Source organism: Tubulanus polymorphus, chromosome 5 (assembly GCF_964204645.1).
Source record: "Tubulanus polymorphus chromosome 5, tnTubPoly1.2, whole genome shotgun sequence".
NCBI classification, from domain to species: domain Eukaryota; kingdom Metazoa; phylum Nemertea; class Palaeonemertea; order Tubulaniformes; family Tubulanidae; genus Tubulanus; species Tubulanus polymorphus.
In genome coordinates this window covers 7,376,474-7,394,725 of record NC_134029.1, presented here as the reverse complement: position 1 = coordinate 7,394,725, position 18,252 = coordinate 7,376,474, and the positions used below count along the sequence as shown (strand labels likewise).

The 18,252-nt window shown below is 38.7% G+C and overlaps 3 protein-coding genes across 3 annotated transcripts; 2 read left to right on the top strand and 1 right to left on the bottom strand.

Annotated features, from left to right (window-relative positions):
• The first annotated feature begins 987 nt into the window (after positions 1-987).
• LOC141906036 (isoinhibitor K-like) lies at positions 988-2,281 on the top strand. Its single transcript, XM_074795185.1, has 3 exons — positions 988-1,079; positions 1,420-1,444; positions 2,080-2,281. Exons 1-3 carry the CDS (start codon positions 1,038-1,040, stop codon positions 2,238-2,240), a joined length of 228 nt encoding a protein of 75 aa, XP_074651286.1. The 5' UTR covers positions 988-1,037; the 3' UTR covers positions 2,241-2,281.
• A 4,606-nt stretch (positions 2,282-6,887) lies between these two features.
• LOC141905549 (melatonin-related receptor-like) lies at positions 6,888-7,948 on the top strand. Its single transcript, XM_074794453.1, has 2 exons — positions 6,888-6,903; positions 7,200-7,948. Exons 1-2 carry the CDS (start codon positions 6,888-6,890, stop codon positions 7,946-7,948), a joined length of 765 nt encoding a protein of 254 aa, XP_074650554.1.
• Positions 7,949-8,681: 733 nt separating this feature from the next.
• Positions 8,682-16,863, bottom strand: LOC141905157 (lysosomal acid glucosylceramidase-like). The gene is made up of 9 exons (XM_074793930.1): positions 16,761-16,863; positions 14,526-14,720; positions 13,109-13,395; positions 12,837-13,009; positions 12,413-12,650; positions 11,584-11,808; positions 11,023-11,186; positions 10,809-10,925; positions 8,682-10,166 (listed from the first exon to the last, which is right to left on the bottom strand). The coding sequence occupies exons 1-9, from the start codon at positions 16,825-16,827 to the stop codon at positions 10,061-10,063; spliced, it is 1,572 nt and encodes a 523-aa protein (XP_074650031.1). The 5' UTR covers positions 16,828-16,863; the 3' UTR covers positions 8,682-10,060.
• Between the last annotated feature and the right edge of the window lie 1,389 nt (positions 16,864-18,252).

Here is an 18,252-nt window from a genome sequence, read left to right as displayed (position 1 = left end):
AACAGTTTATCTTGATAAAAGTATTCGCTGAAGACAGTAACTTCTAGATTCGTAATCATTTTATTTGAGCATGGATGAAATGTCGTATACCCCTAATTGAAATGCAAAAATTCCTGATTTAATAAATTTTAGCTGTGCGTGTGTTCCTATCAAGGTTTACCCAGACCTTAAAGAGCTGCAATGTCGAACAATCACGTAGGCCTCTAATAAAGTATACGAAATGGTCACAATATGAATCTTGAAAAAACGTCACGTCACGTGATGCCAGGGCGGGCGCACGAAAGCGCTGTTAATGCTAAAAAATGATCCAAAAGTGACCCGGCCCATAGGGCATCATTTAGCCGCCCGCCGCACACGGCAGCGAAAAAAACGTTTTTCCTTGTGAAAAACATTTTCGATATACACAAAACGCCGAAACGAAAACACGTTTTTTCACAAAACGTTCTAAGCCTGCCGCACACGACATAACATTTGTTTCGTCAAAACAGAAAACACGTTTTTCACAAAACTTTTCCAGAGGATGTTTTGAAAAAAAACGTCCAACGCACATGGCATAACGAAAACGCGCAGAAAACATTTCTTGCACCATGGAATCCACGGAGACAACTGCGAATAACTGAGTGTACTATAACTGAGTGTACTAAAACAGTACACTTGGTTATTCCCATCAAATTTTGTAATACCACGATTTCTGTTGTATCTCAGTATTCCTGAAGATGACTAGGACGTAGTATATAGTCAAACGTTGAATAAAGTACCAGCTCAAGGAAACATTTTCGGACTTTATAATTTCTCGTCTATGTTGTCGAATACACATTATATTGATGACAATTTTTGCCATTCATATTTTCGTTAGAGTACATAATTACCCTGTGAAAAGGCCCGTGAGTGCAGCCTGTTTTAGAATTCAAAAAATGTGTTTGCCGACTTACTGTGCAAATTAAAACCAGAATTTGATAACCGGTTGTTTACACAAGATATATACGTGTATAAGTCCCCCGCGTAACGCAGATAATCACACTCTTTATACTACAGTCATGGCGAAATTAGTAGCTCTCCTCGCATTAATGTTTGTTCTCGTAAGTAAAGTTATTTGAATTAGAGAATTATGATAAAAAATCTCTGTTCGTTCATCAAAGATGAATCCAGTTCGCTAGAAATTTTGATATTCATATACAAAAATAGATATGCGTAAAAAGTAACGTTATCAGATTTTGAAAAAAGATTCGATTATTTTGAAAGTTTGAGAGAGAGAAAGGAACCGTTTCACGAGATGACCTATCATCTTATTTGTTGCGATAACAAGACGATACTTAAGTGAAGTAGACTTAACTTAACTTAACTAGACTTACTACAGAATATTAGTTGATTCCTATTCGAGATTTTCGAATGTCTAATCCATATTGCATATCTTTTCAGGTCGCATGTGAAGCAAGAAAAGAAGGTAACGCAATTTTACAAGAATTAATTTTTTCAACGTACCACGTACATGAATACCGTTACAATGTATTGTTTCCTTTCGACAACTCTTACATTTATGACGTCACAAGATATGTTACTCCAGTCCAGGATTTGAAAAGAGCATTAGAAAATTAGACACTGCTGATTTTCTTGTAGTTTTAGCTTTTGAATTAAAATCAACGAAATGTTCTATAGATTTGCATTTTAAATTTCTAATAGGCGTCCCCAGGAATTTTCACAGGGGGTTCGAATAAGCATCCATCCAGTATTCATGCACAATGTCGGATGTTTGGTGGGCCTTCCACAAAAAACTTATTGACAATTGGAGGATTTAGAGACGTTTTCCAGGCTCTAAATGAATCCTTTAGAGGTAAAAAGACTAGTCAAATTGGCAAGAAAAATCTTGAGCATTGATTACATAGTAACTTGAGAAGTTAGCTCAAAAAGGGGGTGGTCAGCTACCCCAGCACCCCCCTTGGGGACGCCCATGTTTCCAGACCTATAAACAACGATGCGAATCTCTATAGAATATTTTCATGTAACCCTATTGTTTACGCTGCATGATAATCCAATTGATTCTTATGGAAACACGTGCAAATTGTGTATTTTGATTTTCAGAATGTAATCTTCCAAGTTTCACTGGACCCTGCAAAGCCTTTTTTAGGAAGTACTTCTTCAACACAGCAACCGGCGAATGTGAATTATTCACATACGGTGGATGTAAAAGCAATGGCAATAACTTCGATACTAAGGGGCTATGCGAGAAAGCTTGCTTGTAATCTAAGTCAAATAAACAGCGTCATTTCATGATATCACGAAATAGTGCATTTTTGTAATCAATATTTTTGCTATTTCAATATTTCTTGAAGGACCCTGTTCCATAGTTTTTTGTTGTTGTTTTATCGACGTAAATCTGGGCGCGGTCAATTGATTTCAAGGTGTGAATCTGAAACCGGAAATTACTTACTAACTGACTGCCCATTTCTCTGATTCAGTTGAAGTCGATGTCTCGTCATTATTGTAATGTGGAGATCGTCCTTTATACCGGGGAACAAAATCCTCATAACAGGAAACTACTAGTGGTTGTATTTTATATGCTAGTTTATTCGACACGTCTTATCGTCTTGGTGTCTACGAACAGAAGACAGATACGTGACTTCAGATCACGTGATACTTATCCTGACCCTTCACCTTTGTACTGGGATTAACCCTTTTTGTACATTATATTATCTGAGGTTTTAAAAAACTTATCAAAATATAAATACATAATTCCCATCCCTTATAGATATTGCACAACACACATTAAAAGAACAAACGAAATACAATGTAGTCACAATTACCTAAGGTTATCAAATTTTTAATTTACACAATTGTATGGACGTGAAATTGCGCCCATCTGTGCTTGATTGAGTAAACAATGAATTACAGTGAAGTTTGTGAATGTGGGATGTCGAACTGTAAATGCACTGTAACGCTGTCACCCTCCAAGCTTGGAGTAATCATTGATTGCTCCAAGCTCCAAGTTGAATTTTCACGACGAGCCACGTTGGTGTTCCGTGCAACATATTGGTCATTTTGCTCCAGTCAGCCGCTTGCATTTGATTGTCAAAAACTCCGCGCTTGGCGCTTTCGCCAAAACACTGCCGCCAAAACAAGGAAAAACGTCGAATTTTCTCTGAAAATCTGTTTTGGTGGGGGATATTCAATATACGTATGCAAAGTAAACTATGGGTCAACGCACCAAATTGAAAAATAATTTTTCTGAGGTCGAATGTTTGTTTTGGCGAGCGCACCAAAATCGATTTACTATTCTGTTTTCGTGCTCCAGAACGGAAAATTCTTTGTTTTGGCGCTCCAAAATGGACTTTCTAAAGGAAATTCAACATTTTTTTCGCTCTGGCGCCCTCATTTGCATACCAGGAATTTTACGTTGCCCTCATCAGCCACCATTACCAAAGATCCTTTTACGAGATACTCCAACTACAAATCTACACCGTTACAGTTACAGTTACAGTTACGGCTTTACCGCTGTGAGTCTCGAAGTAGACTTGCCGATCTTGGCGATTCTTGTCGAACGCACCAATCACTATGCGGGGTGTGACAATAACTTCATTACGGTTGGGATGTGAGAAGAGCCTGTGGTAAATGCTCAAATGATAGCTTCCATCTTCTACTTGTGATAGTTTTGAATTTCGAAGGCTTTGGTCGCTTTAGTATGGTGGCTGATTCGGGCCAACCCGAAATTTGAAATGTGAAAACACATTTCATAGCGAGAAAAGAAAATTTAATGCGAGAAAAACAATAATTAACGGCGACCCCGCTTAAACATAACTTTATTTTCTCACTAAGGACCAAAACATATATCAACGCGAGATAACAAAATAGTTTGTTTTCTCTCGTCAGATTTTTCTTGGTCGAAAAACTTCGGTGTGACCCGAATCTGACTTCAGACCTTGTCCCATTATTCACATTATTCACGAATAACGGCGGGAAACGACGCATCGTATCGCCTGATTCTGCACGTGATATTCAAGGTGAGTATGACACTCTCATTTCCAAAGATGGCACGTGAACCGAGGCGATGGGAGTCGCGACGATGGTCGATATAAATTCAATCATGCTAACAATTATCTTGCGAAAGTCATAATTGACACATATAGGTGGTAAAGGTATTCTTTTTAAAGATCGAGCAAATAATTTCCCGTGTTTGGTCACTTTGTTCCTGTTGATGAGAGTTCATTGGATAACGAGGTGTTCCTCATTTATATTAATCATTTCTCATCGCTGACCGTCTTTCCGTTTTGCAGACTAATATCGTCATGCCAACTGTAATGTAAACCGACCGCAATTACAATGGTTTCATTAAGCGCACTGCTGTGCAGACGAACGCCGGATGACTGAAGATTAGATCGAATTCTTACGTAAAACTTTTCTCGGACGTCGGTCGATCGGGCGACAGTCGATCGGCAGATTTTTGCAAGTTAGTACACACTCCTGTGATGGACAGACGCGATTTCATATCATACGGTCAAATCGATCCACGACCAAGGGAGAAAAAGGAGAAAATAATTGAATAAACTGTGAAATTTATTGCGAAGAGACGTTCCGCGCGATTCATACGGGTAACGGCAGAAAAGAAGAGTTTGCGAGTTCGTTTAAAACCACAGGAAATTATCAAAATTCCGTTAAAAGGTGAGAAATGGTCACTAAGAAAAATCTGATATGATTTGTTTATTTCAACAATGACAACGATTGGGTTAACGAAATTATTAAAGTTATATGTCAATTTTACACATTTTATTATCAAATTGTTTAAGTTATACATCAGTTGTTTTCCACTTCAATTTTCAAGATTCATATATTCGTGTCCGATGAGATAAGATGCGAACGCGAGATGATTTTGAACCCAGCTTTCATGTTCTCGCTAAAACGAACATGAAATTCGTTCATGGGCAGTTATCATCGGATGGCGATATCAAAACGTTAACGAAATCATTTCATTTCACATCAATATACATACATGTATACGAGTCGCCCGCGGTTGTTTCCTGAATTCTAAGTACTTCACATCCGGGCGTTTATAGTGTGTCGTCTGGTCAGGACAGTGGGCAATTGCGTGTGCGCAAGATTAATAATCCACAACGACGACCACAAATAATCGAGAACTATTACTAATTAATTTGAATAGCTGATTAAAACTACGCCGCTTAAGTTCTATATAGAAAATTATGTATCGTACCTGATTTGATATGCGTTTATACACTGGGTGGGCGTATCATCATTTTAAACTGCTCTTCAAATCACCCGGACGATGTGATTCTTTAAACACCGTTATGACAACAGTTTACGTGTAAATACGTTCCAGATTCCTGAAACAGTTGTACTTATTTCACAAATCGACCATTGAAAATTGAACGAAAATCTTTTGAGCGCATCAAACACTGAGTGAGATAAATGAGAAGAATTAGCATCAATGGTTCGAGATGACCCCAGCAGTTTTGAGAAATATTTTTCTGCACTTAATAATTAATTCTTCCAACGTTCCTTATAACCTATGCACCTTCATCTATAATCAATATTTCTTCTTTAGGTCTTACCGTGGACTCAAAAAAAAGAATTTATTTTTGAGTCCATAGTCTTATCAATAACGTTGTGGAATCGAAATTGATGGTGCAAAAGTAATTCGTTTTCATCGTTCAAACTAATTTTCCAATTAATATAGAATAGCTTGAATTGATGAAAATTTCAGGACAGAAGTCGAAATTCAGTTAATCACGAGGGAGGCAGAGGGAGTAGACGGGGACGAACTATGGTCACCGCTCTGAATCGCAGGCATTCATTCATATCTAATTCCACTACGTTTTTATGTTCGCAGAATGGATCTAGTGCAAGTTCTGAGACTCGAAAACGATACGGGTGTAATCGAAGCTGGATATTTACGCACCCATGCCGCAGTTGCCGTGCCGTACTTCGTCCTACTCTGCGCTGCTACCGTATCGGGAACGATAGGGAACATTCTGATCATAGGTGCGGTGTTTGCCAACAAGGTAAGGACGGGATGGTCAAACAAATCAGACCAAATCTACCAATCAAGTAAATATCAGGGACAATCCCTATTCTAAGACAAAAAAAGATTGCTCAAGTACATCATCTATATGTCCGTGTTTCTAAAAAAGGACGAGATGGTCAAAAACTATAATAAAAAGTACGCATAAAGATAGCCATTCAAAATACTTTGATTAGTATGCATGGTGGCTAATATTGTCCATAACAGTAAAATTCCTGGTATAAAAATGCGAACTATAGCGCCAGAATGACAGGAAAACGCTGAATTTTATCAAAATAAGTTCTCACTAGCACGTGAAATTAACTTAGGGCACCATTCGTATTTCTTTTTAAGAATGAATTTAACGTTTTCTTTCTTTTTGAGTTCCGAGTGACGTTCTAGCGCCATCATTGCGTGTCAAGAATTTCAAAATAGAAATACTCATATTGCATTTATCCTCGATACCTTATGATTAGACGCGCATCGATAAGCATATCATTTTTCAATATACGTCAATTTCTTTCGTTTCTAGTTCTTACGAACTCCAGGCAACGTGTTCATCGTTAACCTAGCGTTCGCGGATTTGTGCGTTTCGGCGTTTGTTGATCCGTTCAATATTCTCAGTAAGTAAAGCGTGATGTGTGATATGAAAAAAAATCAACCATCTGAAATAATTAGCCCAATTAGTGAGTCTTGCATTCATCCTTCGTATATATAATAACTTAGGGATCGATCAACAGGAGTTTATGAACTCCCAAGGAGAGATTTGCACGTATTTGCTCTTTACGGTTTGTGCATAATTCAAAATGCTGGCTAATCATGATGCTCATTGACGATGCAACTGGCCACGAAGGGGCAGGCAAATTTACACGTTTATACCATGGACGCCACTCCATGTATTATCAAGTAGAGGATCCAACAATGATACAACGAAAGATGAAGTCCGAAAAGTTTCCTTAAAGATAATAATTCATTGATTCTACGTTTCGACTATAACCTTATAGTCATCTTCCCTGATTATTCCTGAAGATGACTATTAGGTTATAGTCGAAACGTCGAATCAATAAATTATTAGCTTTAAGGAAACTTTTCGGGCTTCATCTTTCGTTGTATCAGTGTGGGGTCCTTTATTTATCGTCACAACACGGAATAGTGTTTCTTCTATGGTTATACGTATTATCTTCCTCTCTAGGTGTAATAGAAGGAGAGAAGTTCTTCTTAGCCAGACCAGGTTTATGCGATCTGGTGGCCAGCGTTTGTTTGACCGCCTGTTACTGTTCGTTGTACAATATCGGGGCGATCAGTTTCAATCGGTACGTTCACATAGTCCATCACGACCGATACGACAGCATATACAATCTCCGAAACGGAATCATTATCAGCATCGTATTGTGGGTGATCAGCTTTCTGCTCGAATTGCCTAATATCACCGGCTGGAACGGACACGCTTACGACCGAAAAACCCTGACCTGTTTGTGGGATCGAAACTACAACTATTACTACAATCTTTTCTTCTCCGGTTTTGGCGTGGCCGTTCCGCTAGTCATCATTTCCACGTGTTATTTCCTAATCTTCTGGAACGTGTACCAGTCGAAGAAGAAAATCGGTACGAAGGCAGACGGCACTTCTGGCAAGAAGGATTCGATGCGTTTAGCCCGAACTTTGTTCATCATATTCATCGTGTTCGCGCTTTGCTGGACTCCGTTCACGTTGTTCGTCGTCATCGACCCGAAAGACGAGCTGGGACAAGAACTGTACATGTTTGCCATCTTGATTGCGCACGTCAACTCCAGTTTAAACTGTATTCTCTATGGCATCACCAACAAACAATTCCGTAAAGGATATTATAAAGTCCTCGGTCTCGAAAAATGTATGAATGAAAGAGAAAAGAAAAAAGCGGCGAAAGCGGCTACGCAAAGCATTACTGTCACGACTACATAGAAACATCTAAGGTACAGATGCGTATCCAGAACCTTTCCTGATTTAGAAGGGCACTTTTTACGGCCACTGAAAAATTGACAGGTGCCCTTGTGGCCATCATTTTAGGTCCCCTCCTCTTGGTTAAATGTCGTATATATATAAGGGCACTTTCGAGGAAAGGGTACTTCTTGAAATCACCACTGTATTCTGGAATACACGGAATACCGTCTAGAACCGCGCGCCTGCAGTATTACTAAAATATCTTAGCTTTTCGTGTTGTCTTTTTCTGCATGACCTGTAAATACCATCACGAAGTAGCTCAAATTCGTGTTCATGTACACGTAGAATTGCTTGTATCCAACTGTTATCAAATTTGAAAATGTTAAAAAGATTTCAGACTTAATTGTAATCGTGCTTCTTCAATGCATTATATGTCATCAATTCACTTCAAGACTATGAATCTTTGATCATATCGATAGGATCAAGTTTACCGGCATTCATTTTACGAGCAACAATACGCAGTATGTACGATGAATTTTTCATCCCCGATACCATAATGTTTCCACTGTACTCGTCGATAAATGAAGAGTCTTCATAAGATCGTACACACATGTCAAATCATCTGAAACTTCTTTTATCATAATTTCAAGCCTTTCTCCCAAGAAAGAGCTGACGAATTTCTTCAATATCTGTGATTAAAGCAGTCGAAAATAGAAATAATATACGCACGTTTTTAAATTTTATATATCTTTATTACCGCGAACGATTTTGCACTTAAATCACAACAACTTTCATCAAAAATTAACGTTAAAAAATGTATCTGTACATAATACTGTAAGGACACCGGAGCGAACCTAATGCTACAGGAGTCAGCTCCATGGTTGCTAAAATTTCTACTTCAACGGAGGAACAATGATGTCAATGAACGAACTCGGTATTAGTTGCACCCATTAACTTGCCGACCTCTACGCGTTTGTGCGTGAGGGAAACGAAAATCTACCGGTTACTCAGCTACTTTTCTCAATTACTCAGCAAGGGATCCTTTACTATCATTATTATCATTATTAATAATACTGTACGTGTTAAATTACAACCACCACTCACGAGTTAAAATCGATTAGCAACTATGGAACTGAACCTTGAGCTTGTAAAATTTATGTGATATGTAAATTATCAATACATGTATTACAAATATTCATGTCTGCACAATGACAAAATGTTATGAAATGTAAAGCGTATTAGATTTCTAACTACTGAGTGGTTAAAGCCATCAGTCTTTCATGAACTGGTTGGTTTCGGCAATCGTCGGGTCATGGGTTTGAGTTGATAAGGTCTCTCCCTTTCAAGTATAGAAGCCTCATTCGACTAATACTACAAGTACCCGGTAGGACTTGAAGGTCGAGGTGAAAAATTCATAGAATTGTGTCTATTTGAAAACAAAGCGATGAATAATAACAAATGAGATCAGATAAACATTAAACTTTGTATAGAAAGCACATTGAAAAATTTTATAATTGTTAATTGAATGAAATTAAAATTAAATGTTCTATTATTGAAAATTTCTTTTTTCTTTATAAAAAAGCTGACTTTCATTTCGAAGTTTACAACAGTGGATCCAGGAACAGGATAGGGTAAATAAATAATGAAAAGACGTTCTAGCAGTGCCCCTTTTCACTGCAAAATTTTCAGTCAAAATTTAGTCAAATTGTGCCTTAGTTGCTCCCTCTCAGATTTTCGAAATAAATTGTCAGACATAATTGTGCCCTTTTTGAAATAAATTGTCTTTCTGAAATAAATGGGGCTTTCAAAATCCATCCAATTAAGTTATCAATGTATAGTATCCACAAAGACACCTGCCAAATATGGCATATTGATCATCGATTGGTGGTCGTATTTCTCAACCAAAGTTTATACCCTTCTATAGATAAGGCTTTTTACTATAAGAGACATATCGGGCAAGGCTTTTAATTGTAACAGATATACATAAGAAGCCACAACAAAAGTAACTATTTCGCTGACAGCTTCTTCGAAATAGTAGCAAGTCTCGCGTGTGAAAATCGATGGAATCTTCTGTGCGATAATTACGTAGCACCAATATTGACCGAGTGAATTATTGTCTGTATCGAGTGGCCACTAGTAAACCCACCACACAAAGGTTAGAATCGATCTAGGAGCAGCGATGCTATTGATATATCCGCTCATTGAATCGTGTAGGTGGAACGGTATCGAAAAATCTTCCCTGAAAAATATCAATAACAAAACAGAATATAAGGAAAATAGAAAAAACTTTTCAACATCCACCACTCAATTCCAATTAAGCACAACCTGCCTAGGGATCATTCATTTATTACATACGCATAAAATTTGAATTTTTCAACCCCCACTCTCCCTCTGTAAACGCAAAATTGGCCATTTTTTCATATACATTAAGCATTACAGTACGCAAATTGCACTGACCCCTCCCACTCCCCCTCCCCTAATGCGTACGTAATAAATGAATGACCCCCTATCAGATTATGTTTGCTCACACGTGGCTCCTGATGGGTGGAGGAAACATCACGAAGTGGCCATGGGCTTTTTGGCCAGCAATGTTATTCCCAGGAGCTCTAACAGCACAAGCGCAATGGAGCAGTAAGGTATTTATCACCATAAAAATTTTGATCGATAGACACCCCAATAGTTGTTTTATCGATTATCAAAGATTTAGCCAAAAGGTCCAGTTTTTTCTTTAAGGGATCCACCAAAGAATTAAAGTCGAGGACACCCCGGTAAGGTACCTTCTCGAAGGGATAAGTGAATGGACCACGATGTTCCGTTCTTTATCCTAAATGGATATATTATCAGTTCTGGGATTAGGAGTTTACTGCACAGAAATATCTACCTGTTGAGTACGACTGTAGTAATATATTTTCCAGGACACAGAAACGACACAAATTCCAGCTTTGTTTTCTTATTCGCCTCAGACCCAATTCGAATGCATCTTCTTGGAATAAATTTACTGTAAAAGATGAATGAAATACAATAATCATTATAGATTTTCTAGATGGCTCAAATATTCAGGGTGCCTTGAAATCAATATACAGATTTTCTATTACCTGAAATGACCCATAGCATAATACATCGGTTGCTTGTAGAATATCTGGTTTTTTGCGTCGACTATTATCGGACTGTCGACATAATTCTTCACCCAATTTGGACCGCCTTGTAAATCCAGAGCGATGTTCCAATCAGTCCATCCTACAGCCCAGTGCTGAATATCCTGCAAATATTATTTTATGAGGCAATTTTAGTGACCAGGACTTCCTTGAATTTGTAAAAGCAACGAGATTTGCAGACGAGCAGCATTTAACCTTGTTGAATCAGTAAAACATAGAGATGGACAGTACTTTAAAGGATAATAGACAGCTTTTATTTACCGTAACTATTCCAATAATGTGCTACTGTCTTAAATATATAGTTATCATTGTTATGTACAGAGATTATTCTTAAGTACTGTGCTAATAAATCATTATCATTATTGATAGCGCAGCCACATGATTTTTTCAGCTTGAAAAGACGATAAACCAAACCGATATTATGAATCAACTTTCGCCAATATAAAACCGATAAGGTAAAGCTTTTCAAAAAGCCAAGCAAAGATGAAATTTGAGGCAAACCTGAATCATACTGTGAGCGTATCTTTCTGCGTATTCCCAATAACCGAGAAGTACTTTACGCTGCTCCCAGGGCATCGCGCTAGCACACGCTTCCGTCGCCATGATGAAAACATTTGGATATTTCACGTGCGTTTTTTCGAGCAACGAAGGCCCGATAAATACATCCTCGTACCAATGTACCGCGATACCGGCTACGTATTTGAGATTTGCGGGATTTGAGAAGATCTGCAAGAGAGAGAAAGAGAGAGATAGGATGAAAACTGAAATAAGAGTTCTACAATAGCAGTAACCCAATAAAGCTACCAAGCAGTAATGATAAGTTTCCTAGTAAGACTTGAAAGCGAAGAAAATGTATTTCTATCACTAGCATTCAAATAATCTCAAGACGTTGCAAGGTGGAGCTTTCGATTTCTAGGAAACTGCCTCTAACTTGACAGGGTGGCTTTTATTTGACTCGCTTTTTTCCTGACTAAATCCTAAGAATCAAATGAACAGTCAAAATACATACAACATAGATGGAAACCGTTTGATTTTACTGGTATGTGCAATCCTAGCAATCTCAACAAATTTTCCTGACTTTTCCCTGATTTCCTCGAATTCCAGGTTAAGCGACCGACCTGCTCAGCCTAGATCTTCATGTCAGGATTAAGAACATAAACATGATAAATATTCTATTCAGAGGTCAACTCTTACTTCTGATTGCCGCCACTGCCCAATATCATAGTGAAACGATATTAAATGATTTATTGATAACTGCCTCATTCTAGATGAAACTGTTATTTGTACCTCATCGTTATGTTTGACCCAAATCGAATAATCTCACACTTACAGTATCAGCCCAACCGGGAAGAAAAAATCGACTATCATCAAGAACCATCAATTTCACGTGACCAAAACCATTCTTTTCAAGAGTCGGGCCGAGATTTAGAGCGATGAAATCTCGTTGTTGTGCAGCAGTAAATCCAGTACATTGGAAGCGGAATTTATAGAGCAGGCCGTCTGAAGGCTCATTCTGGGCAGTCAGTCCCCAAAACTTAATACCCTTCTTAGCATATTCTTGTAAGAATCTAAAAATATATCGGTATTCAAAGGATATATCTATTTTTATTGCTACTAAAAAATGTTTGTCCAAGATTTCTCACAATTCAAGACAGTGTTTCCTAGGCCAAAATTGGTAACAAATATGGAAATTTGCTACAGTTAAAGTTCCTAAGCGCCAATAATACTATTTCATGGTGAATTGCGGTACTTACTTCACGAAGTACAGCGCCCAAGTCTGATAATATTTTCCACCGACGGGACCGATCAGTGTGCCATTTCCCGTTAGGTTCTTATTAGTTTTCATCCAAGCCGGAGCACTCCAAGGGCTCGCAAACAACGTCAGATTACGTTTACTCATTGCAAATACCTTTTGGACGAATGGAATCTGTCAAAAAGAAAATAAGACTGAAATCATTCAATCGCACAACTTCAACTTCAGCTCAAATAACTGTTTATAGACTCAAATCTACATCAATTTCCAAACCTTATATTGTAAATCTTCTTTTGCCAGGGTGAAATTTGCTAGTTCGAAGTCTCCGTTCGAATCATCGTACGAATACGGCCTCGTCGAGAAATCGCAACTCCCGATTGGCAACCTGGCCACCGAATACTCGATACCGTCCGGCGAATAATACGACTTCATCAGGTTTTCTCGCGCTTTGTCGTTCAAACTGAATGCATTGATGACGGCGGCGTCGGTGATCGCTCCCCCGAATCCAACCATCGTTTGATAAGCTCGCTGCAAACTGACCTCGATAATTACCTCATCGTCTACAGAGAAAAAGAAGTTACCACCGTAAAATAGGCCTCAGTCAAAAATAAATTCAGGGGCAGATCCTGGAGCGCCTGGAGTATTTCCCCCATCGCTCCCTCAGCAGGGATTTGAACCCGATGGCCTCGATATGCCATCAGGTTCGCATCCCTGTCAAGAGAGGATAATTAATCATCGGGGGTCATATGGCACAGCCGTATTCAATGCATCCCAATGTCATCCACCTCTGAAATTCGATTTAAGCAGTGAATTTTTGACCATCTCCTTTCCTAAACATTTGGGTTATTCAGTATAGTTTGAGCACAAAGCCTTCATAAAGCCGAGGATCAATCGGCAGATCCAGGGGATGTTAGTGTGGGTCTGGACAATGCCCTCAAATTTTGAGGTACCTTAAAAATTCCATCCTAAAGAATCCCAGATAGGAAAAAATATCAAAATTCTAATTGGCTCTTTTACAACCATTCTCTAGGAGTTCTAAAATATCGTTGAGCATGTGACAGGGTTTCCAGTGGTAAGGCCAGGGTAAAAAGAAGTACTAAGAAGGACTTTTTTGGCAATTTTAACCCCAAAAGGAGGGACTTTTTTGCTTGGAAAGAAGTAATTTCCAGTATAATGAGGGCCCATAAGGGAGCATTTTCGCAATGCCTTTGCCGGAATACTATAGTCGTGTAGACCAGTCATACATTTCAGGGTAATTCCATAACACTTTCCTGTATATTCAATCTTATTGATAATTGAATTACCAGGCATGAGTAATAAAATACTTCAACAGTCGAATTTGCGACAAAATTTGTCCAAACTTTTTCCAAAAGAAGGACATAGAAGGACTTGGAAGGACCGCTGGAAACCCTGATGTGAGAAATCGTGGTGAAACTTGGAAAAGGTAGTAAATTTCTTGGAACTGCCTTCCTTTGACCCTGCTCCTGGGGTCCAAGGATTTATACACAGTAGACTACTCTTTATGGAGGGAAGGACTTCAGATACTGTTTTCAATGTTTCATTTTGGCCCCCCACTTAATCTGATGAGCCCCTGTGAGTTTTAGAGACATTTGTCTATTAAAAATTAGTCATAGGAGAGTGTTGCCAAATCAACTAAGACTAATTTAGATATGAAATATTTTCAACATACCTGTACCATTAGCGTTAACAGAAATGGAGCCAATCGATTTCTTCAATCGTTTTCCAGCTTTGTCTGATTGGTAGACGGCAAACTTCTTACGAGGATCCAGAGGTTTATTGGGCTCGATATTATCACAGTAGGTTTCATTGCAAACGCAGACTATCGATCCTAAACCGAAATCTCGACCGTCACACGGTTGGAAATCTGAATGAAATTTTGTTGGAAAAAGACATCGGATATTATCTTTTAGAATGAGAAAGCGCCACAAACAAGATAACCAACTTGGAAGTCTGTTGACACCTTGAAAAATACATTAGGCAATGGTACATATTGATGCACCACGCACAAACACCCAAAAAATCATTCTTTCTATCAATATATCTAAGTGGATATTTTGCCAATGCAGCATTACTTGCGTAAATGCTATTTTGCCAATGGCTATGATAAGATAGGCCTAATCCTCCTAAATGGAAGTCCATATTTTGCCAATATTTTCTGTACAGGCAGGGTCTGTACTATAGCTAGGGCTAAGGTAAGGTTGAGTGCTATACAGGCCTAGTTAAAATATTCAGTGGGATTCCATAAGCCTCGGTGGTCAATGCTGGCCCAGGTTCGAATATGGTTCTATCCGCTCTATTTTCTCTAAAACTGTTCTCCACACCTTCCTTGAAGGGTCCTCCTAATTACCGAGATGACACAATTTTACCGAGATGACATGAAGTATAGCATTTTTGTTAATTTCTTAACCGTTTTAACACTTGAAATCATGTTATATCAGTAATAAATACCTTCTCGAGTCATATTTTGCCGGATATTTTGTATAAAAAATATTGACTTCAAATATGTCATCTCGGTGAGCAACAAAATTTCATTGAATTTGATTGATCGACGATCTCATCTCGGTAAAATTTAAAGTTATTTTTCTACAAAACTAGGGGTCCAGGGACACCATGCCCACTTGGGAAGTGGTTTCAAATGCTCAACAATCTAACAACTTTCCAATTGATTGTGGTTACAAAATATGCATAGGTACGAATATAATAAAGAAATGCGAAGATATTGTATTATTCAACGCCCCCTGGTGCCCATATACGTAATTCAATTACCTTGAAACTCACCACAATCATAGAACACATTATGAGCTACAACTTTCTAATTGATTGTGGTAGCAAAATACGCTTAGGTATCAATATAATGTGGAAAAACTTTTTCCCACTTACGAATGAGTACTGGTGACACCAAGATGGCCGCCAATTGCGTCATAATTGGCTGATGAAAAATACCTGTCTCAGGTATAAAACATCCCTTTCCAAAGAACACCCATCACAAATTGTAATGAGAAATGGCAAACCAGTAGGAAGCTACAGGACTCAGAATTCAGGCCAAAATTAACATTTTTGGGCACTTAAAAGGTCATAGGACGGCCATCTTGAGTCCGACCGACCCAATTTTTGTTATGTTGATGGGCCCTGGGGGGATTCACATATATCCGAAAGATCAAGGTAATTGATCAAAGCGTCTTCAGAATTTCCCTCAAGAAGTTCAAAAATGTGTAAAAAGTGCTGATTTTGGCGAAAAACAATGGCTGCCAGTCGGCCATCTTGATTCTGACTGGGCCAGTTTTTGGGCTGAAGATGTGTCTAGGGTAGATACATGTGTAACCTAAATATCAAGACGTTACCTTGAAGCGTCTTCAAAACTTCCCAAAATAACTGGATTCCGTCAACGGACGGACGACGGACGAAAAGTGAACGCAATAGCCCGCTGGGACTAAAGTCCCAAGTGGGCTAAATATCCGACAAAATATATAAAATATGACTCCAGCAGGTATTTATACTGATATAATTTATATATTATATAAGTGTTATAGTCCTAATCGATAAGGAATAAATAAATGTTATATTTCATGTCATCTTGGTTCATTTCGGTCAATTGCGTCTTCTCGGTAATAAGGATGACCGTCCTTGAATTTTCAGTGAATGCACAGGGTAAATTAGCCAAGCTGAATGAGCCAAAATAGCGTACCAACAGTATGCTGCATCAGCAAATTATCACCTATATATCAATACAAATAATTCTCATAGCAGTTTTCAAGGTATCCAACCAATATTTTCACACAAAACAATTAAATCAAAAACATTTTTGATTTCCTAAAAGGCTAACGATTTAGCCCATAGATCTACCAAAACGCCCTCTTTTCTGGCAACTTGTTGACAAATCCAATTTGATGAACAATTTGCTCACCAAAACAAATTCCCACAGTAGATAAAGTCAATAGAAGATGTAACGAGAAAACGACTTTTAACAGCATCTTTTTTGCATAAAAAGAATAGACCGGTCTTTTCAAAAAGTGACAGAAACGCGGAAGTAACTTTCATTCGGAGGGTGACGGAAAATTCGTAACTTCCAAAGTTCACCCGGAACCGTTTGAAACACGGCTACGGCCTCGGCTTTGGCCCCGGACATGGCCCCTCTATTTTTTGTTTAAAAAAAAGAAAAAAGGAGTAGAAAAAATAAACCGTTCTAAAAGACTACTCCAACTTCGAAAAATTAAATCTCGATCGCTTAAATCGCTTCTCCGTCATAAAGGGGTTAGTTCTAAACATGGATGGCGTGGCATTCTTCAAGGCGCGCAGCCGATTAGCCTATACACACCACTTTTCGGGTATCTATAACTTAGCGGATCTTATCGCTTTTTTTGCAGAATCGCTTTATGGTGCTGCGGGACAGCTATCGGGAGATAAAGCTAATCAGCAGCCAAGTTTTAGATTGCGCGGGGTGTGACAAGTTGGCTAAGTCAGCCAACACTGATCGCTGTTCTATTCAAACCACAAATTTCTTTAATAAGTTCATAAATTGACCATCACTGACCACCACTGACCAATTAGTTTTTTTGTTGTTTTTTGTATTTTTTGTTCTCTCCACAATCAGATCCGGTACCTTGAATAACAATTACTTTCACAAACTTATTTACAAACTGCCGCGCATGTTCGTGTTCCACGGCATTTTTTCTGTGCGTCTGGAAAAATTGCTTAATGCCAAGAGGGATTTCGAAACAAAAACATTATCAAATCTATCAGAACCGATACAATATAACCATAAAATGCTTAAAGTTATAGTTTGACAAATTCGAAACTTTTGTAGCGATGACCCGGGCTTGGAGTTAGTTATCGACTAGGTGCCACAGCTTCGTTTATCACCGGCGAGATGATCCTGATAATGGCATAGGGTGTGCCACAAGGAAGGACTCGCACAAGAGCCCCGCTTTTCACGAACGGTTAACTTTTAATTCGTCGAATTAGCTGATAAATCGAATTAAATGCTTAATCCCCGGCCGTGGTGGATCGGATTCCCTTTTTGTCGTTTCAATCCCAGGTTCGCGACCCCGACACACACAGCCTAGCCAGATCCTAAAGCCCGCCGCACACGGCATAACATTTGTTTCGCCAAAACAGAAAGCACGTTTTTCACAAAACGTTTTCGTACAACGTTCTGCCCGCAAACGATAAACACGGGACGAAAAACGTTTTCGACTACACAAAACGTTTTTCGCAAATCAAGCAGTGCGTGAAAAACGTTTTTCTGTTCGGCGTTATGTATTTTGCTTCCCCCGCAGACGCGGCATAACAAAAGACACGAAAAAACGTTTTTTTCTCAAGGAAAGGTTTTTTTCGGTGCCGTGTGCGGCGGGCTTCGTGGAGACTGGCAATATGATGATCGTCGCAACATGTTTTCA